At 41.2% G+C, this 23,304-nt stretch overlaps 1 protein-coding gene across 3 annotated transcripts in view; it reads right to left on the bottom strand.

Annotated features, from left to right (window-relative positions):
• Positions 1–23,304, bottom strand: part of CA1 (carbonic anhydrase 1) — a 38,366-nt gene that overhangs the window by 3,203 nt on the left and 11,859 nt on the right. Inside the window, exons 1-7 of one of the 3 annotated variants that reach the window (XM_070480972.1) lie at positions 9,481–9,513; positions 8,746–8,821; positions 6,672–6,732; positions 6,002–6,199; positions 3,626–3,744; positions 1,152–1,247; positions 239–301 (exon numbers count right to left, since the gene is read on the bottom strand). In XM_070480972.1, the coding sequence (XP_070337073.1) occupies positions 239–301; positions 1,152–1,247; positions 3,626–3,744; positions 6,002–6,199; positions 6,672–6,708 (513 nt within the window). In that variant the 5' untranslated portion in view covers positions 6,709–6,732; positions 8,746–8,821; positions 9,481–9,513. Of the gene's footprint in view, positions 1–238; positions 302–1,151; positions 1,248–3,625; positions 3,745–6,001; positions 6,200–6,671; positions 6,733–8,745; positions 8,822–9,480; positions 9,514–23,304 lie in introns of those variants that run through there. The other 2 variants (XM_070480971.1, XM_014839132.3) reach the window with 2 other exon arrangements.

The raw sequence follows: 23,304 nt of genomic DNA, 5'->3' as shown, positions 1-23,304 counted from the left end.
GGCTTCGTCCTGGTGAAATAAACAATAACGATGAAAAACAAAACAAAACAAAGCAAACCCCTGAGTCAGAGACCTTCCCAGAAGCAAGCACTAAGTAGCACCTCAATTTTCCGATTGGTAGCTTTTGCTCCAGCCCTCCTACTCCCCGCTTCAAATATTAATGATAATAATTAAATGATTTCCATAGTTCTGTGGATTCGTGTTCTCTGGTTTTGACTCACTTATTTAGTCTACTTACCTTAGTTTTAACTTCGTTCAGGGCATCAAGTACTTTCTGCAGTTTTGGGTTGGCCTCACCAACCTGGAAATTGAAAAGAAATAAAGTGTGAGATAAAAATTGTTATCAAACCAAACTCTAGCTAAAAAATTCCTTTCAATTAAAAACAGCAACTGAAGACAGGTAAGGTATTTTATCTCTGCTTTAGGAGAGCAAATTTGGCTAGGTGTATGTCTTCGTGGGGCTCTGTACTCTACAAATGGTTTTTGATGCGTAGCCACAGATAAAGTGGCCAAATGTTCAAAGACGTACAATTCAAAATCCAGGAACTGAGTAAAACTGTGAAACAAAAACAAACTCTTCCTTTTGGTCTGCTCTATTAGTTACAATCAGTACAGCGTATGGCAGATTATGAGTGCTCAATAAGGATGCACCACAACTACTATAATTCTGAATGTTAGTCACACAAGTATACCCAATTTAATAATAATTTCCCTATGGAACTTTTCAGGGACTTTCCAATAGAAGATTGGAGCAACATCTGCCATGTTAAAGATCCTCTGAACTTTCTTTATGGGACAAAACTCCTTCTAATATTTCTTTCCTGATGAAACATTAAATTGATAAATTCCTGAACCTATTAGGTAGGAAGTTTAGGAGAAAGGGGACTTGGAAGCCCTTGGAAAATAGAAATCCCTCCCCACCTCCAATGCCTTCCCATTCAATTCCTCCCTGAAACTGAATTCTCTCTTCAAGAAGGAAAAGCGGAAATAAAACAAAGCCACAAATTATGGGCAAGCTGTTTGTCTACCTGTAGGCATTAGGAGAAAGGGAACTTTCCAAAAAGAAAGACTCAAATATCTCTTTGCCTCCTTTCATCCTATTTTGAGGTCTGATTGGGAAGAGAGAGTGTTAGCCGAGCTCTGCAACTCACCTTCATCAAAACACCGAGAATGGCCAAGCCATCAGCCTGTGAGCTGGCTTCATCAAAGCTGGAGTACTTTGAAGAATTCCAGTGAACTAGGTGAAGCTAAAAGCGATAATGTGGCTAGTTAGTTCTGTATACCAGTGTGGGGACAAAAAGTAAGTTATGAGTTATCTTGTTGATATAGGAAGTTGTAGCTTGGCTTAGCTAGATGCAACTTATCCAGTGGATAGGAAGGGCTGTGTTCTCACTCATAAGAAGGATTGCAGATCCTGGAACCAGTAAGTAAAGTTTCTTTTCCCACAATATTGTCACATTACAATACTATTGTAATTGCATTACAATAAAATTGAATACAATGTTATTCCTCTTTTAAAAAATCTCTCTTTGGTGTGAAAAGATCAAGAATTCTGACTAACTAGTTTTAGGACAAAAATTAAAAAAAAATTTCTCTCACATCAGGTGCGTCTTAGTAACTTTATGAGAAGGGGATCCTGGAGTATCTGGGAGTCTTAGCTAAGGGTTGATTCTCTTGAGCACATCCAGGCACCTCTCAGATCAACATCTCCAGCCTAACTCTCTGTGGAACTCAGATATATCAAGGCACGTACTCATGTTTTCTTGATTCCTTTGGATGGCACTACGTGGATGTCTAAGGGGTATCTCAAACTTAACATGGCCAAAATAGAACTCTTGATTTCCTCCTTGCCAAACCGGTTTCATTTTCCCTTCTTAGAAAAAGGTACCACCATCCACCTAATTGCTCAATCAAAAAGTACGACAGTTATCATTAATTCTTACTTCTCCCCACTTATCAACATCGTCTTTCAGCACGTCACCTAGATTATACCTCTTTGCTTGGTTCACAACTTTGAATCTTTTCATTATCTGCGGATTTTCTCTGGAATATCCTTCCTTTCAGAGGCAAACTTTTGTCTTGAATTAGAGCTGAACTGAAATGCTGCTCTTCCAAGAATCCCTTTCTGACCACTCAATGTCGGGTGATCATCTTGTCACTCCTAGCACTTCTCTCTATTCCTCTTACCTGATCTGTGTGTGTGTGTGTCCGTCCCACCTCTCCCTTCCACCCTCCTACCCCTCATCACATGTTCAACTTTATGGCTAAGCATTTCTCATCTCTAGCATGGATTATTTTTATTTTTCTTAAATTAGATAAGAAGATCACTCATTTAGATTTTTTAGATTCCACCAAATATCCCTCCCAAAAGAGAATATGAATTTAGTTTCCCAACTCATTGATTTTAGTCAACTTCAATTTTATGAGGGAGAAATGGAAAAAACACTTAATAGTTTCTGCAGCATTGAAAGTTATTAGCCAAGCTTTATAATGTAAGGTAATGCAAGTTATATTTGTATATATTTCCCAATCCTCTATCAAAATTAAAAATTTATGTGCCCTGCAACCCAGCAATCCCTCTTGCAAAAATCTGCCCTACATAATTGTTTTCACTAGTGCATAAGATGTATGCACAGACATATTTGTTGCATCACTTTTTGGTAAAATAAAAAAAAAAACACCAAATGGAACAAAAAGCAGAAGGCATTGTCATTGTCCATCAGTGGGGGCCAGTTAAATAAATTCTGATATATTCATATGATTGAAATGCTATACAGCCATTAAAAGAATGAAGTGGAATTAAATCTACTGACTTGGAAAAATGACCATGATAAATTGATAAGTGGGAAAAAAAAGCAAGTGGCAAAACTAAATGTATTACAAATTCATTTTATAAAGGTAAGATAAATAAATCAACTTGTATATATGGGTACATATGTATTATATATTCAAACATATAAAGAGCAAAAATCTCTCCCTTTGAATTTCCCTGTCCGTTTGTTGACAGTTTGATGAAAATATTCCCAACTTTTCTATGGATTTACAGACAAAATGTCTCGAAGTGGATCACAAACCTCCATATGAGGGCAAGTCAAGAGGCCGGAGGTTGGTGCCTGCAGCCAGGGAACCTCAGACCTCATCTAGGTTTACACTACTCTCGGTGACCGTTCCTGCGGTGAAACTTGCACTCTTAGTAGAGTCTTATTGAAATGTTCCAGCCTGGCCACACCTACACTACTGGTGTGTCCAAACTTGGACATTTAAATAAGAAGAGAGGGCTGGTGTGTTCCATGTGGGGTCAGAGGTTTAAAGGAGAGCAGCACCTCTCCTTGAGGCCAGCCTGACGTCAAGGTAACAGTTTTGAGGCGTTCTGAAGGGGAAGATGATTCTTGGGCTCAGGAGCTCAGCTCCAAGTTCAGCTGCCCCTGTCACTTGAAAAATCTCCCTCTGTTGCCAAACATGGTGCCTCTGTGTCTGTGTCTGATTTTAATGGAGCCTGGGAGCTCCTTATGGGAACCAGAATGTTCATTCCTTGGAGCCATTGTAATGGTGTCTTCTGTGGTAAGGGAGCTGCTTCTGGGAGCGCTCTCAGGGTAATTCTCTCCCACTTACTAGCTTACGTTACCTCTGCAGAATATTTGACTCCATCCACGGTGTGCTCAGAACCATAGTCATCTGTGCTGCCCCAGTGAAAATGGAACTGGGAGAGCCTGTAGCTTCCAGAGAGAGGACCGCCTTTCAGCACTAGAAGAAAAAGGGAGCTGCTGTTAGTATCTTTGCATTTAGTATAAACCAACACTACATTGAGTTATTGTTGTTAGTGCCATCGAGTCGATTCTGAAACCTAGTGGTGCATGTCTGGCAGAGCAGAACTCTGCCTGGTCCTTTTGCGCCATCCTCTCACCCTCCAGGGCTCTATCAGACAATGCCCTGCTGCTATTCTTAGGGTTTGCATGGCCAATTTTTTTCGGAAGTGTGTGGCCAGATCCTTCTTCCTAGCCTGTCTTAGTTTGGAATCTCTGCTGAAACCTATCCAACGTGGGTGACCCTGTTGGTGTTTGAAATAAGGGTGGCATAGCTTTCAGAATCACAGCAACACACAGCCACCACAGTATAACAATCGACAGACAGGTAGTATGGTTAGACCCCTGACTGGGAAACAAAATAGGACCTCAGTGGTGAGAGCACAGAATCTTAACCACTAGAGCAAATTGGGTTGGGTAGAAATGAAAACAAACACTATTGCCAATGTTTTCATCTTGTTGGATTTTTTTCCACATCCACGATGATGATATTGATGGCATTCATGTGTATGGTGCACCTTCGACTGTGGCATTGAGTTATATACCATTCTCAGCATATGATCTGTAATTTTACCTTTTTCTGCTGCCAACAAAGCACATTGGAAGTTGAGTGAATTATATGATTACAGGGTTTTCCTTGAATCTGCTTTAGTTTGCAAGTTCGTTCATTCATTCTTTCAACAAAGACTATAGGCAGTAGGGATCAAGATCTTTAGTAATTTATTCTGAGTAACAAATTGCTCATCACATACTTTGTAACTGATTAAGACACAGCAGTGTATCTTGACGACTTGGTTGGGAATCCATGGCCAGGGACCAAGAGAAAGTACCAGTGGGACAGTGGAATCACTTTTTAAATTTTAACATTTTAACATGAATGACCATGTCGTTTCAGAGAGTCTACCCAATCATATGATTAATTAAACATACATAATATCAGACCTAATCTAATATTATCCATGGATGGAGCCCCAAGGTGCCTAAAATTTCGGCTCAGAACCTTGTAGGAGAGTGCTAAAACAAGTTTGGCCTGTTAAATCAGTAGAGCTGTCTTAAGGAATTGTCATTTAGTAAATTATTTGATAAACATTTATGAAAATCTTACTATGTAGCACGACGTGTGCTAGACTCCAGGGTACCAAGACAAGCCAGTCACTATGGTCTAGTAGCGGAGGGGAAGATAGACACGTATATTTATGCACAGAATTTTTCCATGCAAGACTCATTTCCTTACTGGTACCCAAGCACTTCAAAATTATAAACCCATTTTTCTGGTCACAAAAAATAAACATATTCTTTCGCCCATTTCTCTTCCCTGTTGCGCTCCTACCCCTCATTCCAATTAGAAAAGTTTTGCCTTTTCAGTTTTTATATTCATTACAATGGTTCAGTAGACCTTTTTGGAAAAATACTGTTTATTCAGAGTGTGAAGTGAGCATAAAGATACTGGAAACCATGAGACATGGGATGGTGTCACTGAGAAAAAGGACAGAAAAAAGACAAAGCTGGGAGTTCCAAAAATCATCTTTACCACCTGGGAGTTTTCTTTTTTTTTTTTTTTTTTAAGATTTTATTTTTTCCTTTTTCTCCCCAAAGCCCCCCGGTACATAGTTGTGCATTCTTCGTTGTGGGTTCTTCTAGTTGTGGCATGTGGGACGCTGCCTCAGGGTGGTCTGATGAGCAGTGCCATGTCCGCGCCCAGGATTCGAACTAACGAAACACTGGGCCGCCTGCAGCGGAGCGCGCGAACTTAACCACTCGGCCACGGGGCCAGCCCCATACCACTTGGGAGTTTTCTAAAAGTCCAAGATTACAGATTACAGCAATGTGACACATGTGCACAAAGGACTGAGGATAAGTGTTTGTGTTTCTTTTGTGTGTGTATGTGTGTGTGAGGAAGACTGGCCCTGAGCTAACATCTGCTGCCCATCTTCCTCTTTTTTTTCCTCCTCAAAGCCCCAGTACATAGTTATAAGTCCTTCTGCTTCTTCTGTGTGGGATGCCACCATAGCATGTCTTGAGTGGTGTGTTGGTCCGTGCCCAGGATCCGAACCAGTGAACCTGGGCCACAGAAGTGGAGCAGGCGAACCCAACCCCTATGCCACCAGGAAACCCCAAGTTTTTGTGTTTCTTAAAGCCCCATTGTTTTAATTTCCCCAGTGGAGTCAGAAAAAACTCAGAAGGGTCTTTTGGCTTACCTGATCGGTTATCGCTGTCCTCGAATTTTACCTGGAAGGAGTGTCCCACGTTGACAATTTCTTTAGCTGTGGCTGGATCGTAGGAGACACTGAAAGGTTTTAGGGAAGTGTCATGTTTGGTTTCACTGGTTTTAATATCAATAGGAGACTGGTTATTTCCATTCGCGATGGGGTACAGCTTGACCCATTCTTCAGGACCTACCAGGACAAACATATGCACACAATCAAAACTTTATCAAATGCTTGATTCCAAGTTTTAGGAGTATAACTAACTGTTTGCCTATTAGATTAGGGTTTATTCAGGTATCTTGAGCGATATTCTGTTTACCTTAATGAAAATTCAATGTTTGAGAATGTCCCTTTTCCATGAGTCAAATACTCATAGTCTATGGGATCACACTATAAACATTTTATGATTAGCACTAGGTTTCTAATATATGTATATTAGATAAAGAAAGAGATCGAGAGGGAGAGAGAGAGGAAACATTTTATAGACAACCATGCCCCCAAGAGCAAGTGCAAGAATTCATGCAAAGCTATTATAATTATTCCAGGCAGGCAACTCAAACCGTTAACTATGACTGACAGTTACTTGCCATGCTCAATGCTTCTTTCATTGGAAAAGGAAAGAGGCTATCATTTTGATCTCCTTGAACAGAAGAACTCTTACCATTTGGGCTGTCGTATCCCCACTCGTGACTTGCCATGATCTTCTACTTGGTTTCCTTTTTCTGAAAACAAAGATAAAGCCTGGAATAACTGCCTGCAAGTGAGCACGCAGTAGAGAGCAGAAAGCACGACTTGGGGATTTTTATGGAAACTTCCCTGCCTTAAAAGGCCAATGTTTCATCATCTCTATCAGGAAGTATATATACATATGTATAAAAAAAGGTGTGGAAAAAAAAGCACACAAAGGTCAGGTCGATTCCAATTGTTTTATTTTCTTATATTGTAAAAGAGAAATATCATAATCTTAGGTTTTATAAAACCAAGCCCTCTTTCTCTCATGTTGATAGCGGATAGGGCAGAATATTACCAGATATGGTTCTTTGGATTTCCTGAATTAAAAATGACTGTGCACTTGAGATTTCCAGTCTGACCCGTGCTGGAGACTTAAGCAACAGTAGAAATGGTAATTTAGTAAGGAGAATAATTTGCATGTTTTCAGGCTGATTGGAACTAGTTTCATGATACTAATTTAAAATTTGATAAAAGTACTAATCATTCGTAATTTAGGTTATTCATAATGGTACATTTCATAGACACCAAAGATGGGAATAAATTCCTTCATTTTAGAGCAATATTGGAATTTATAAATAGAGGTTTTATTAATATTAAAGTTAAATATGGTTCAATATTTATTTTACACATCAAATACAGGTCCATTGGAATAGAGGACTTTCTTTTGTACAGTTCTATACAATTTGTAAAATACTTTCACGTTGTTTTATTTCACCACCACCACACATAAAATCCTATAAAGTAAGAATTATCGTTTTGTGGTCGAGAGACGTTGAGACTTCACCGAAACTAGCAAGAAGCCGAGAAGCTGAGACCTCAGGCTCCAAGTCCAGTCGCGGCCTTCCCTGTACCTCCGCCGAATGCCACGCTGTGAAGTGAGTGATATCTTAATTCTCCTTTGATGCCCACAATTCTCTTAAGCCCAATTTAAGCCTGGATCAACGTACGAATAGCCACCGGGTGAGTGATGAGAAGATCCTCAGGACTTTTCAAGGAGGCAAAGAAAACTGATCAGGATATGTCAGACCCTGGCTAGGTCCACCTTTTCAAGGCTCTAAATGCGCTCAAAAGAAGTACAACCAGAAAAATAAGCTTCCTTGGTAATGCTTTTTCACATAGTCATACCTCCTTTCACACTCTAGAACCATCTGAGCTGCCTGGGCTCCCAGAAGGAAGCGGGGATCAGGCACAATTCTTAGCATTGCTGACTGGAGACACATCGTTTGTCCCTTTTTGGTTAAAAATGGCCAACTGCCTCAGAGGCAGAGGGAACTACGGCCCCTGAGCAGAGTGGGAGGAGGCCCAAGCTTCCATTCCACGCTCTACAAGGCAGAGGGGACTATTACTCAAAAGGGAAGTTTTTTTTTTAAGGTACTATTATTGAGGGCCCAGTACATCTCAAACGCTATGCTAAAGACTTTACAAGCATTAATTCATTTAATTCTCACAATAACCAAATTAGGCATTAAAATCTATATTCTACTTGAGAAGAAATTGAGGCTTTGCAGAGGTGAAGGCTCCTCCTCAGGGTTCTGAAGCTTGTACGCGGCTGCTCGCCTCCCACAGCCCAGGGTTTAAACCTAGACCTGTCTAACTCCAAGGCTTGTACTCTTTCGTAACCTCCGCTGTCCACAAATGCCCACTGCCCTCCACTCAGATTCTGCTTTCTGGAGGATGGGATTAATTGATCCAGTCTGGTCTGGCTCAAGATGACCGACAGCCAGACTGGATGCTTGGGTTCCCTGCATTCCAGACCTACGGGCTCAGGTTGGCCAGAAGCTCCTGAAGGGAGAGGAGCAGGCTACTCTTTGCCAGATAATTTGCCTCCTAATATTTGATACTTTGTTAAAAGTAACTTTAAATTGAACTTCTATGTTAATCAACATATTAAAAAAAAAAGACAACTCCCCTTTTCATCACGTGATTACGGCATGCTTCATCACAGGACTGTGGTAACATCCATATAGCTGGTAATTCATTTCAAGTTTCAGGCATATAATTACCTTGAACTCTAAGCATTCTGACCCGCCATTCCGATAAGTACCTAGGATGTGTCTGAGTACTCCCACAAGCAGAAAGCTATATAGAGAAAAGACGTCAAATTTAATGAGCATCTAGAGTTGGGGTCCTAACTCCCCTCCCATTTACGTTTATCCCTCTTTGTCTGCTTACAAACATTGCCTCTTTCAGCTTCTGATCCACATAAAATCCAAGATGTCTCATTTTGCACTCACTTCTCTTTTACCCATAGTCTCCTCGCAGGACACTTCTCCAGGGCTGTCACCTTTGGACTGCTTTCACTTACCAAGGAGTTCAACCTACACAGCCTCTGCTCTTCTAAATTAACAGTTTATTCCCTAAGGCCATCAAATATGTAAGCACATGCTGAAGAAGCCTTTTTGTTTTTCCTGGAATATTCCATATAAATCCATATGTACTTGAAACTCAATCAGGAGCAACCAGATCGATGGAAAAAAATCTATATTTTTTAAAAAGTAGTGCAAAAATACATAAATTTTGATAGAGAATTGTTAATTGGTAACATTTGGAAATATCAAGTTATATGTCAATTACATCTCAATAAAACTGGGGGAAATAAAAAAAATTTTAGCACTTTAAATAGAGATTTTTAAGTGTTGAAAAAAATGATATGCAGATTTAATTTTACTAACTACAGTGGCTTAATTTGCAAATTTAATGAAAATGGGCTGAGGGGAAAAAAGAAAGATTTCATTTACCTTATGAAATGGAATTTCAGAAGCCAAATATCCCTGAAAAAATTTTAAAGATAAAATGTTGATATTATCCTAAGGGGATCTACCCTTAAACCATATGCCACAATTTTATCTCTTGATCTTCCTTCACAATCAATAAATTTTCTTGGAACAAACAACAACAAAAAGAAGTATGAAGAGTCCTAGAAGATTTACTATTATTATTAAGGAGAACTACCTCAAAGTACACTCATGCTAAGAGCGTTGGGGTAGGCTCAAAAAGACTGTTTATTGAGTTCCATCTGTTGGGTCCTTTAAGATAATGACCTAATTCAATTTTCACACGAGTCCTAGGGGTTAGGTTATTCTCACTCTACTTTTAAAGAAGAATAACTAAGGCTCAGAGATTTCAAGAAGAACCAGGGTTTGAATCCATTTCTGGATACCTCCAAGCCCGTGAGTGCATTCTCTTCTCTGCTGCATCCCACCGCCATCTCTGACAGGTTGTCTATAAAACGCTTGCTTTCAAGTTAGTTAACAGCGTGTTATACTTATTTATTCAGTAACATCAATTAACTTTGTTGAAGATGTTTTTAATGCCCTAAAATGGTTTTTCCAGAAAGCAGCGACATTTCCTCAATGTTTTACAAAATTTGAAAGGCGTGTCTACCCAATTTTAAATTATATTTAAAAGGCTTAGCATTTCTTATTTGTACTTTGTCCTTCTAGTTTCTTAAATGGACATTTTCCTCTGATTCTTACCTTAACATTTTAAAATTAAAAACATGAACTTTTATGGAGGCAAATAAATTATGGTGAGGTTCAAATTTAAATTTGTAATTAAAAAATAGTTCTTTGGTATAGAAGGAACTAAAAGTGTGAAAGAGTGCTGTGCCCAGTTATTGTAGAGATATGCTAAATGCCACTGGAAAGAAATTCCAAACTGCAAAAGCTGTTTTGCAATGCTTACACTTCTGCAAAGACAACTGGTTTTCCTGGGATCTGTATTTTCCCTAAGGTAAGGAAATACACATGGTGAAAATCAAGTATCATTTTTAACTATTAAAATTGGCATGATTCGCCTTGCTCCCTAACTTCCCCTCCTCTGCAGAAGTGATATTCTTTATGGTGGCAAGATCAACCTTATTTCTAGCAGAGAAATGAGTCATGGAAAACGGTGACATTAGCCTGGACATTCCTGCAGTCAGACAACTGGAAATTCTAATGAATCAATTTAAATGGCAGGATGGTTTATCTGGATTTCACACCTATCATTTCCTGCAAATTGATTTTTCTCGTCACCTGTAGCAAGACGGCTTCCCAGCTTCATTCTTTCCAGTGGCTGTCTTTGTCTCCGTCCATACCAAGCTTGTTCCCATTTTGGGACCTTTGCACTTGCTGTGCCCTCTGTCTGGATTGCTCTGTACCCAGATCTTTGCACAGGCTCAAATATCACCTCCTCACAGATGACTTTCCTGATTTCTAAATCTAATATACATCCCCTCTTCCTGGTCATTCTATTTTATCATTCTGTCTTGTTTCTTTCCTAGTATTTGTTGCAACCTGAAATTATTTTGTTGGCATTCTGAAACTAATTTGCTTTCTTGCTTAAGGTCTATAACCATCTCTATAACGACACTTCCATAATTTTAGGACCATTTTATTTTTTTAAACCACTATGTTCCACATGCCTGGAAAACAGTAGTGCTCAATAAATGCCTTAGAGAGAACAATTAAATGGTTATTTTTAGCCTTAACTATTGCATTTTTATGAAGACGCAGGACAGAAAGCTCAGTATGGACTGCGCCTACCCAAATGCGCTGATCTGAGCCCAGGGGTGTGTGACACATTGATGTTCGGTCGTGTGAATGAGCTTTGCTGGAGATGAACTCATGTTTGTATTTGGAACGAAGGAAAAAGAGCCTTTCCCCTCTCCGATCTATTATTGGGAGGAATGAAGTGACCCGTCTGTGTCTGTCAGTCATTGCTGGGAGAGTGAGAACACTGGTCTTTGTAAGTGTCAAATGTTTTGACACTTCATAAGTGTCAAAACTTCACTCTTGAAATGTGATTTGAACTTTTGACACACAAATTTAAAAAAATCCATAACTCTTATGGCTTTTATTACTATAATGAAAGACTTTCTACCTTTTACTTCCTGCCTTTGAACATTTTATTTTTATTTTTGAAGGCAATTTTAAAATCTACTAATGAATATTTTTTATTAACAACCCAGTCATCTCCGCCTAGGTGAGTATTTTAATCCACAGCACAGAGGCATTCACAGTTTCTTACAATTTCACGCTTTTGAAAACGTTAAATTTTAAACATATCCAGTTGATTTTCATGCTTATTGAAATTACTGGTTGGAAAGATGTACTGAAAACACAGAAGATAGGTTTGTGAGCTTTTAAGCTAACGGTTAGGAATCTCTTCTACCAGATGGATGGGTAATCCGAGCCGTTAATTGTACCATCCATATATTTATTTTTAAAGTAACAAAAATACTATTTGTCTCTTATCTCCTATAACTGGATGGTGGAACTGATGAGCCCTCTACAACAGGTGACTTTGTGAAGCAGTATTTTTCATCTGAAAAGAAAAGAACATGCATAACGCTTTGTAAACCATAAAATACTGCACAAATGTAAATGATCAACTTCAGCTTTGAAAAAAAAGTTTGATTTTAACTCTTAGGTAAATACATGATTAGATAAAATAAAATAGTTGGAGTGATTGCATGTGGCCTGAAATTCAAACAATTGCGTAACAGACCCCTGCTCGCGACAGAAAGCGTCGCTGTGAAGCAAGATCAGCTCTCAGGTGTAGATACGAAGGGAGGTGAAGGTCAGACAGATCAATCGCTTTGTCAGAACATCTTTCATGCAACCTTTTTTGGGGTCTGTCTACCTAAAAGTTATCTTAAAATTAGAAAAAAAGTTTCTACTGACTCTCTTAACAATTTTGTTAGATCTCAAACTCTTTTATCAAAGACTAGATTTCTAAAACACATTTGCAGTTAAATACATCCTTTCTTAACCTGGTGTTTCTTCATGAATGGTCTGTAGCTCCCCTGCCTCACATTCACACGTGTGTGAACTGAAATGCACGTGTGCAAGCTTCATCCAGTCCCCTACTTTTGTGAAATGAACCAAGTCATCTGGGTGGCTGACAAACACCTGGCCCTTTCTAGGAGCATTGGTAACCTTTTTAGCTGTACCTGGGGGCCATACGAATCTACCTCCACAATCTGCAAACCAAGATTCGAAACCAAAAGACGTGTTTCAATGAAAGCAAGTCTTTGACCAAACTCCGCAACTGTACGTTCATTACTAGCAAACAGGCACCAAATAGTCACGTGACGTCTCTGTGGTGTCAGGAAGGCCAGCTGCCAGTGAGGCTTGCCCACCAGCACCTTACAGGAAGGACACACTCCAAACAGGCTTCCATGCCATCAGGACTGGTGATCTCTGTTGTTAGGGCAGGCAGCTGGGTCCAGTGGGGCCTAGACATAACATTCTACAGCAAAGGCATTGAAGTGCTGGACTTGTCCACTCGTAGATCTTGTTCTTGCATGACCTATGAGTCCAGCAAATTTTTCCTAGTCAGCTATTAGTCTTTTGTTTTTGTTTTTGGTTTTTTTTGCAGGGGAAGAATCACCCTAAGCTAACATCTGTTGCTAATGTTTCTCTTTTCTCTCATACCCTTCTTCCCCCTACCAAAGCCCCAGTACACAATTGTGTATAGTTGTATGTTCTTCTGGTTCATCTCTGTGAGCCACCACCACAGCATGGCTACTGACAGACGACTGGTGTGGCTCCGTACCCAGGAACCAAACCCCGACTGCCGAAGCAGAGCATGCTAAACTTAACCACTAGGCCACTGGGGCTGGCTCGGTTACTACTCTTGATACCACTAATTTCATGAGTATAAAATTATTTCTAACATCCTTTATAGTGAATTACAAACTTTTCGGTGCTGATTAGCTGCAAATATGCTAAGCAGCCACCTCTGAAGATGTTCGGTCCTGATTAGGATGCTATTGAGCATCCCTATTATGCAGTAGATTATGTGAACAAACACATTGTTTATACTGAAGAAGTGTATAAAATAACACCTATTGGGAGGTTTGGGAATCTGTATTTTTAGCAAACATTTTCAGGTGATATTATAAAAATACATTTGGACACTTTTACAATCACTTCTTTAAGACCCTGAGAGTCATCTTCCTGACGTGCCTTCTCCTTAGGAAGAATTCTGAATTTTAGCTCCCACTGCAAGCAATACGTACTGTTTTACTGAATTAGTCTTTTTCCTTTAAAATTTCTTAAATCCTTTAATGAGTTTACTAGTACCTGGTTCCAGAGAAAAAATTGTTTTTCATTCACTTTTTGCAATGCCCTTTTCTCCATTGGGTCAACTTGCTACAGACAGAGGGGCGACTTGCTCTGCAGTGGGTTTTGAATTAAATGCTTAAGCCACATCCATGATTAATTAAAGACAGCTACAATAACCAAATGCCTTTAGTAGTGGCAATATCCATTGCTACACACAGAAGGTTGTCATTTTAATTCACCCTTAACCGATCTTTGTCCTACTAGGTCTATCAAAGAAAAGTGTCAAGAGCACTAATTGAACCAGTAGTTTGCAGAATGACTTCTTGTTCAAGGGCAGAAGAAGTACACTACACAGATCTTCTTTACTGATCATAAAAAAGTGAACACAGACCCCTAATGGGTATGGAGCAATATTCACAATGCTCCTTCAGTCTCTAAAGAGTTTCTTTTGCTTCACAGCTATTGTCAGGCGTCAGCATTAACTATAAAATTCTTTATTTGTCTACCCCCATTTCTCTGAGTACTGCTATTTCTTTATTGTGAACTGGGTTAACAGTAATACTCACCTTGAAGGTTTTTTTTATGAGGACTAGAGATAAAGGCACATAGCAGATACACAGTAAAAGATGACTATTATTTTTTACTGCATATACTAATAATCACAGAAAACTGCATGGGCTGTGGTTAAAAGGGTGAGAGAGTTCAGTGCAGCCGGGAGTTGAGGAGGACACAGGGCTGTGTCAGAGCTTCCAAGACGTTGATTGATGAAGGATATTAGCTAATCAGCCTTGAAACCATGGGGCGTAATCCTCCCTAGGGTTTTTTCCTAAGAAATGGGTAAGGAATAAATAGAATGATTACCGATGCTTTTCAAAAAAGAAATTCTTTCTTTTAGAGTAGCCTCACCGAATGGGGGCTCCTGCTCACTTTACTTTTACTCACATGATCTTATTTATGACTTTGAAGAAGTCTGTGAGCTGGTAGAACAAACACCAGGATCCCCATTTCAAAATTAAAAAAAAGAGGCTTTCACGGATGAAGGAGTTAAGCCACTCATCCAAAGTCAGATGGAAGTGTTTGAATTAGAATGTCAAGTCCTCAAACTGTGTCAAGAGTTCTTTCCACTGCGACAAATTATAAAATCAATCTAACAATAGCTTGCCTTTCATCACTTTTACTTCGTTTTTACAAGAGTTCAGTGAGATAGTGAGCTATCTCCCAAAGCAGTCATTGAAGTTTCCATAAAGAAGACCCCATAATGTCGACACAGACAGGGCTTGGTTTCGTCCACGGGGGTCCGGGGTGTGACAGGAGCCATCATCTCCCGAATGAGTGGATGCTGTGGGCTTTTGCATCCCCACAGCCAGCCTGTCCAGGCTCAGGGAGCTGTCACATGCATCCTTCCTGAGGCTCTTTCAGTCCCCACCCTTCCAACAGTTCTTCGGAGAAACTAAACCACACAAGATTTACACTCCCTGATCCCAGCGTAGCTGGTAAATGCATATTTCCACATTTCCATAAAAATCTACTTTATTTCTTCCAGTCCCAGAGGTGAAGGACCAGAGCACAGGACAGAACGAAACAGATCCTCCTCCTTTATATTTCTGGGGCTGGAAGAAAAAAGATAAATTTATATGAGACCCCCCCCACCCCAACAAGATTTCAGAAAAGATTCCTGTCTCCCTTATGCAAAAGATTACTTGTGCAATTAATTTAGCTGGTAGAGGCCATATGTTTTATTTTGAGTTTCTTTTTAAATTTTTTTCGAGTTGCTTCAGGCAAGTGGGAGGTGCCTGAATACATAACTTACTCCAAGCTGATCTCTAAAGTGGGTTTAGCTATAAGTAAGTGAAGAATTGTAGAGACTCAAAGATCTCTGAGGGAGTGCAGCTCCTCCTTCAGCAATGACTCCCATAGAACAAGGGCACGGGGTCTTCTCCTGTGGTTTCTTAGGGCTCCTTTAGCTTCTGGAGTCGGAAAACTTTGCTTGGGCAGCAGTTCTCAATTGTGATGTGAAAGGCCGCGGGTTTCAGGACTCCAGGGTTGAGGGTAAAAAGGCGTTGACTGCGTTCCCTCCCACCTAGCTGATCTGGCCCTGTGGTGGAGTTCCTTAGGATGCAAGCCTTGGACAGTGCAACAACGGTCCTAAATCCTTTAAGACTGCCCCAGCCTCTGCCTTTAACTAGTTGGTGAAGTTCCACATAATCTCTGTGCAACTGCCTGAGGATTACAAAATGAGGGAATGACATGTTGGCGAGTGGCTTCGTTTTCCATCATCACCCGGGAGGCAGCCGGGACCAGTCTGGTGAGCAAGAACTCCAGGAAAAACACCTCCTCAGATTCACGTGAATAATGCTGCTGGAATGGAAACCCACACCGTCCAAAGGAGTCCTGAAGGGCCTTCACGACTAAGAACCAAGCTCCAGTTAGAATGAAGCTTGGAGGATGGACTTTCTGGAACAAATAGGGCTGACTTTATGCAGTCCTTTGTTCTGGGGAAGATGAGTTCCTGGCAATGTGATCAGTTCCTCCTGTTGGTAATTCCTGCGGGGGCTACTAGCCAGGTTTACATGTGACATTCTTACACTGTGGTCTTTTGTCACTCCTGTCCCAGGCTCTAAGAGTTCTCGTAGACCCCCCTGCAGGCTTGGACAGGGTTCTGCTGTGCTTGCTTGCAGCTGGCACCAGCTGTTGCTATACTTTCCTATCTTTATTTTGTTTTTTGGTTAAGATTGTGTTTCCCTCTGCTTCTGATACTACACACATAGTGCCAAGTTCTTTGCTGGCGAACACGATATTATTAGGAAAGGCCAGTGGCTTTTTCTATAGGAGCATTGACTTCAACATCAAGTTCCTTCTAGGCATGGGGCTGACTGTGCCATTTATTTTGGTTAATATAATGTTTTTGAAAGAATCATTGTAACTTTAAAATAAGTTTGAAATAAAACTTTGCTTAAGGGTTCGAGTTCTTACAACACCAAGTTGGAATGGTGAGGAGTGAAGGAATCATGTTTCAGCAGCAGCTAGACATAATACAATTTGAAGAAAAGAAAGAGCGTCTTTTATTAGAGCATATATTCGCAGCAATGTTCTGGCATAATGAAGATGCCTTCTGTATGAGATGGGTATGACATCCACTCAAAAAGCAGCCCAGTGGGGAGAGAAATGCCAATGATAATAGATGTGACCTTTCAGTGCCTCGGCCATTGGCATCGCGAGGAGGTAATCCTAGATCACCCATTTTTCCATCTGAATGCAGCTGAGACTGACAGGGCAGGTGTCCTGCCCCAAGCAACTGATTTATGATCTGCTTTCGGTCTCTTTCCTACTCGCCTCTTCCAAAATGAGCCTGAGAATTCAGCCCTTTTCACTACCTCTGCGGAGAACCTAGCAGTGAGGGCCTCATGGATGATTTGTTACTTGTAAGGCTGCTGTTGAACCAATGCAAAGATTGAAGATGGCGGGACGCACCTTAGAGATGTTTAGTACTGCTGTTAAACTCAGTATGGAAACGCAGCTACAGCCGAGGGCTTGTACTGCGGTATCTCGATGAGGCTAAATTGAGCACAACTTAAGCCCTTCATCATAATACGAACAAGGGACAAAACAAATGGTACCGTGGCAGTCGGGCGCTGCCTCAGGCGCCACAACTTCTGGTTGTTGGAATTAGCTATGGATTGATTTTGTAACTCAGAGTTACTCACACACTGCCATTGATGTCACTAGCCTGCCTCATTAAACATCAGGGCTGGGCTGGCCCCCAAATCATTCACCCCAACTCCAGGGATGGACGGGGAAAGTTTATTGGGATCTCAGTGACCCATGGCTTCTTAGGGGATAAAATTTGGGCTGATCAGCCCTGAAGCCGGGAGGGGAGAGAATCACATTTGGCTCCGCTACATGTTACTAGGAGCCCCTGAAGAATCCTGCCTCTTTCTCTTATTTGTTCTCAGCAGAAGGAGTGCTTACAACCAGGCCAGGGGGGAATGTCATGATTCCATTCTGGAGTGGACCTGGGTGGTCCTGTCTTTTCTGGTGCCCAGCATGAATGGCAAACTTATACCCATGTACCTGCTTTCAGTCCTGTCCGGTGCCATCCGGAGCAGCTTTACTCTCTGGGCATCAGCGCTGGTCCTCCCACTGGACTCTGACCTTGCGTTTGACTTGGGTTGGCCTTCCATCGCAGACACTGACTGCGGGCTGCCTCGGGGCTCGTGGTCCTGCTCAGCCCATCCCCTGCCTGCCAGCACAGCTCAGCTTCTAATCCAAGATCCCCCTCTCTTACACTGTTTGGTGACCTGATATTGACCATTAATTGAGTTCAGGCTCAGAGGACTGCTAGGAGCACTGGCTTAGAGTTTGGGCTGGGGAATAAGACGCCCAGGGACCCATGCAACAGAGGGCAAGTGCAGGCTGACACAAGCCGGGAACAGGGGCCAGTGTGCGCTCTCCACTAGTCAAAAATTTGAGGGAAAACATCTGGCCTAATGGGAAAAAGGTGAAAGCAAGGAAAACAAGAGCTATTAATTATGTGCCACACTGACGACTAACATGAGGCCATGCGCTTGTAACTCAGCTGACTTGGGGAGCATTTGCATTTTGAGTTTCTTCACACTGTGAAAAGTCACTTATGAATATTTTTATTTATGACTTTAATTTTTTGAATGGGTATTTGTTTGTGTGGTTCTTTTTTTTCTTCTTAAGTTTTTGTTTTTTTTTTGAGGAAGATTAGCCCTGAGCTAACTGCTGCCAATCCTCCTCTTTTTGCTGAGGAAGACTGGCCCTGAGCTAACATCCGTGCCCATCTTCCTCTACTTTATACGTGGGACGCCTACCACAGCATGGCGTGCCAAGCAGTGCCATGTCTGCCCCCGGGATCTGAACTGATGAACCCCAGGCTGCCGAAGCGGAACTTGCACACTTAACCGCTGTGCCACCGGGCCGGCCCCGTGTGGTTCTAAATTCAAAGCTATGAAAGGGTACAAAATAAGAAAATCTCTTCCCATCCTCTATCCCAGAGAGAATCCATGACTTTTATAGTCTCCAGGAGATATTTGATGTACGTCCATGGGAATAAATGTGTGTATTTTCTCTTTTTAAAAAAAATACAAATAGTATTACACTAGATACACTTTTAGCTCTTACTTTTTCCCCTTAACATGTTAGAATTTGGCCATATCACTATACAAAGAATGCTTTCTGGGTGCTTTACAATATCCTGTTGCATGGATTGCCATTGTTTATCTAGCCATTCCCCAATTGATGGACATTTAGATTACTTCTCATCATTACAAACAGTGTTGGAATTAATGGCATATTTCATTGGATACTGAGAGAAGCACTAGTGGATAAAGGAAAAGGAGACTGATAATATAAATACCTTATAAATATATAGACTTTTGCTCTTTTCAATGTCCTCTCACTTATGTTTTGCTAAGAGTCTAATAACAAAACTTACATGGAGGTAAAGGTGATGTATTCAATTTTTTTACATGAGGAAAACCACATGGAAGAAAGGTGAAGGTGGCAGCTTTCTGTAATGAAAAGGATGCTCAGACGAAAATCTGGCTGAGACAATTTTCTGTTTTTAGAATATCTGCTTCCTCACACGTGCAAAGTAAAAGAAAGAAACAGCTTATAGCATGAGGAGTACTTTTAAGTTATCAAGCACAGATTGGAGCCAGAGTGGAAGTCACTGAGACAATAGAGAGGAGATTCTCTTTTAAGGTTGTGTGATATTGTGATTTATAATTAGAAATACATATTTGGTCTTCATCCCCTTTTCTGGCACAGAGCTCCTAAAACTCTTGGAATTTCCTAAGTGATGAGGAAGTGATGACAAGGAGTCTTCAGTTCTGTTAATAAGGTGACTTCTGGACTGCATCTAAGGCTGGGAGCTGGTTGCCAGAAGAACCAACCATGGCATTAGAGGGGTGGAACCTGCTGACCCTCTAGCTAAATACAGCTGCATGAGGGAGCCCAGGCAAAAGCAGGAGAACAACCCCCCAGCATTTCCACCCCTACTCCACAGGGGCAGAATGGGAAGCTGGAGAAACAGAAGGCCAGTTTTGTCAGGCATTATCTCCTGTTTCTCTTCATTTGTGCAAGAGCCCAGTGGAAGCTGCTTGCAGTGGCACTTCACATCTTGTTGACAACTCAGTAGGAGTTATAACAAAGCTCATTCCACCAGTGCCCACGACGATGTGGGCACATATATTATCTCTGAGCACTGGCCTCCTCTAGACACCCTGGAACATCCAGATCCTCTGAAAACCGAGTCCTGAGGTGAACACAGCTAGCTCAAAGCCCATTTACTGGTATCATACATGGGATCCCAACGAGAAGACGAGTTCCTTGGAGGAACATGGAGAGTATGTGCTAGTATTCTATACAGATTATGTCTCCTGGTTGTAGCACTTGGTTAAAAAGAAGAAATCAAAACACAAGAGATAAACAGACAGAAAGAACTTTTTAAGCTCCATTAAATCCTTGTCAACCAGTCTTTGGGGACAAATTCTATAGCCCTTTGTGCATAAATCCTTCCAGAAAGATAAAAAATGAGATTTTTCAGTCTCTTATCTCCTTTACCCCCTATTTTCTTGAAATATTCACTAACTCTTCATATCTTAAATAGAAAAGTCAAGCCAACCAGATTTTATTTATAGGACAAATCAGCAGTGTTCCCTGAAAATAGGCACCTGTGTGTTCCAAAGACACTACTGACATTTTCTTGGCAATCTACAGGTAAAAATTAAATATCAAAATTGGCCTGGGCACTCAACATTACAGCTTTTTTTTTTTTAAATAAAAGCAGAAGCTAGCAAAGTTAACAAGTCCAAAACGTAACTCTTGTCTCCTATCCCCCACAGCTGCTCTTGCCAGTTTTCCCTCCATAAATGGCACGACCACCTTCCCTATTTCTTGAGGAAGAATTCTAGGCGTCCTTTTTGAGTTTTCCTTTCACGAAAACTACATATCAATCACCAACAACTTTAATAGTTTTTTTCGCCTAAATATATTTTAAATCCATCTACTTTCCCCCAACTTCATAGCACCACTCTCTTCCACCACCATTTCTCTTTCCCAGAGCTGGCAGGCCCTGGAGAGATTACACTCCTGGAGAAGATGTTGGTTATGCAGGAGGTTATTGATCTCTCCAGGAAATGCACCCTCATCCTCCTAAACCAAAACAAACCCCCAAAGCTGAGAGCTGGGCCTTAAGGGCATTTGTGGTATCACCCTGAGAGTAGGTGCCAATGACAATCCTGAGGCTTGGGGCACTGGAACCTGAACCTCTGACTTTCCTGCTGAGCCAAGATGCTCAAGGGAACTGAACTGGTTCATCGTTGGCAACAGCCACTCACCTCTCTGAAAGAAAGACTACCCAGTTTAGAACTGAGGACTCCCACAGAAAATGAGCTCACAATCAAAGATCTCTGGATACTCAAGAAAAGAGCACCGCATATCTCAGATATTTAAAAAGATAATAAAAGAAAAAATGAAAGAGATATTGTATGTAAAGCATTGAACACAATGTCTGAAATGCAGTGGAAGCTCCATTTGGATCCAAGTTCCTCCTTTTTTCTCTGGACCAGTGCCCTTAGCATCAATTCTCCATTAAAATGCCATCCTGAGATATGCATTGATCATGGCAATTTACCTCTCTCTAGGAAGGTAGTCCACAGCTTCATGGTCCAGGGTTTATGGTAAATGACACATAGAGGTAATAGTTTCTTACCACTGCTGTATCAAATTACAAAACTTAGTGGCTTAAAGCCCTGCAAGTTTATTCTCTCGACACTTCTGGTGGTCAGAAGTCTGAAACGAGTCTTAGAAGGTAAAGTCAAGGTGCTGGCAGGGGTGTGCTCCTTCTGGAGGCTCTGGGGAGCGCATGGCTCCTTGCCTTTTCTAGCTTCTGGATGTTGCCTACATTTCTTGGCTCATGGCCTCTTCTCCATCTTCAGAGCCAGCATCTTAGCATCTTTTCTCTCTCTGCTCTTCTGCCTCCCTCTTATAAGGACCCTTGTGATTATATCAAGCCCACCTGGCTAATCTAGAATAATCTTCCAGTCTCAGGATCCTTAATTTAATCACTTCTGAAAAGTCCCTTCTGCCCCGTAAGAAGACAAATTCACAGGTTCTAAGGATGAGGATGTGGGCAACTTCGAGGGCCATTTTTCAGCCCACCGGTGAGAGCACAGATCAGCTTCCCAAGGACTCATGAAATGGTGGTGGAGATAGATGGTGGTGGCAGATGGGGTATTGAGAAGGAGAAGGCCAAATGGGAAAAAGATGAATTTCAGCCCTGGGCATGATTGGATTGGCACATTGAGGGGAGGAGGTTTGGGGAAATTACTTTCATCTTGGGCTGAGAAAGATCCAGGGATCTTGCTTTCTAAAATGCAGTCATCATTGTGTGTGTGGGCTGTGTGTGTGGTGTCGGGGAGCAAGGGAATGGGGGTGGTTGAAATGATATGATGAGCTAATAGTTCCATTACTAACCTAAAGAGTATTGCTCTTTGGATATTTTTCAACTGACTGTGGTTGATATAGCAGAAAGGAGTGGATTTTTCTACACTGTTATCTCATCTGGTGATCTTACTGAATTTTCTAAGTTCTAACTGGTCATCCATTGATTCTATCAGCTTTTCTAAGCAGACAATATATTATATATTATTTTGAAGAAAATATCAGTGCTGATGTCAATAATGCATACATGAGATGAAGTGTTTAAAAATAACTAAAATTGTGTGTTTGGGCAAAATGATTACCAAAAAAGTCATTTATGTGCACTGTCCACCTTTAATTTTCCACAATAGCATGAAGGTGAGTCAGAGGGATGTGGATGTCAGTTTTATTTTTGAAGGGCTGTTAGGTCTACACAGATTTGCTTAGTCATCGTGATTGGTGTTTTGTGGCTTGTCAATCCACTCACAATTGAAGGAAAAAGTGAAGGGAACATTTTTCCTTCTCAACACTTTGCTTCTGGTAGCCCTTTGTTGCTGTTACTACTAACGACAGAAACTCTAGTTTCTTGATAGTTACTTTTAAAACTACCCTTTGCCCGCATGGTTCCATGGCCCTGGTGGAGTGCCACGCACGGGAGCCCAGCACAACAGATATTTCTGTTCACGCCAGTGATGAGTGCAGTTGAGTGTTCTGTCTGCTAATCATTTAAGAAGTGTCGATTTACATATTTTCAAGGCATGTCTGTGAAGATGTAACTCCTTTAACTAAAAACCCATCTCAATCTTTCTTCTAAAGGGCCAGCGCTAACGGAGTGACTTGCCCACACTCTGAGCTCCTCCTGCCTCCAAATGAACCCAGGATTGTTCTCCTCCTGCCTCCAATATGTCGGTTAATATTGCCACCATCATCGAGGGCAGGGTCTAAGCCCACGGACTCAGAGTCACTCCTTTCTCCCTCCCTTTCCTTAGGCTCCCTCACACAAAGCCATCAATTCTACCTCCACAACGTCTCTGTATTCTTTCCTTTTCCTTGCCATTGCCT

This window comes from Equus asinus, chromosome 12, assembly GCF_041296235.1.
Source record: "Equus asinus isolate D_3611 breed Donkey chromosome 12, EquAss-T2T_v2, whole genome shotgun sequence".
In the NCBI taxonomy this organism is placed as follows: Eukaryota; Metazoa; Chordata; class Mammalia; order Perissodactyla; family Equidae; genus Equus; species Equus asinus.
The sequence above is the reverse complement of the archived record's forward strand: the minus strand, read 5'-3'. Positions and strand labels throughout refer to the sequence as shown.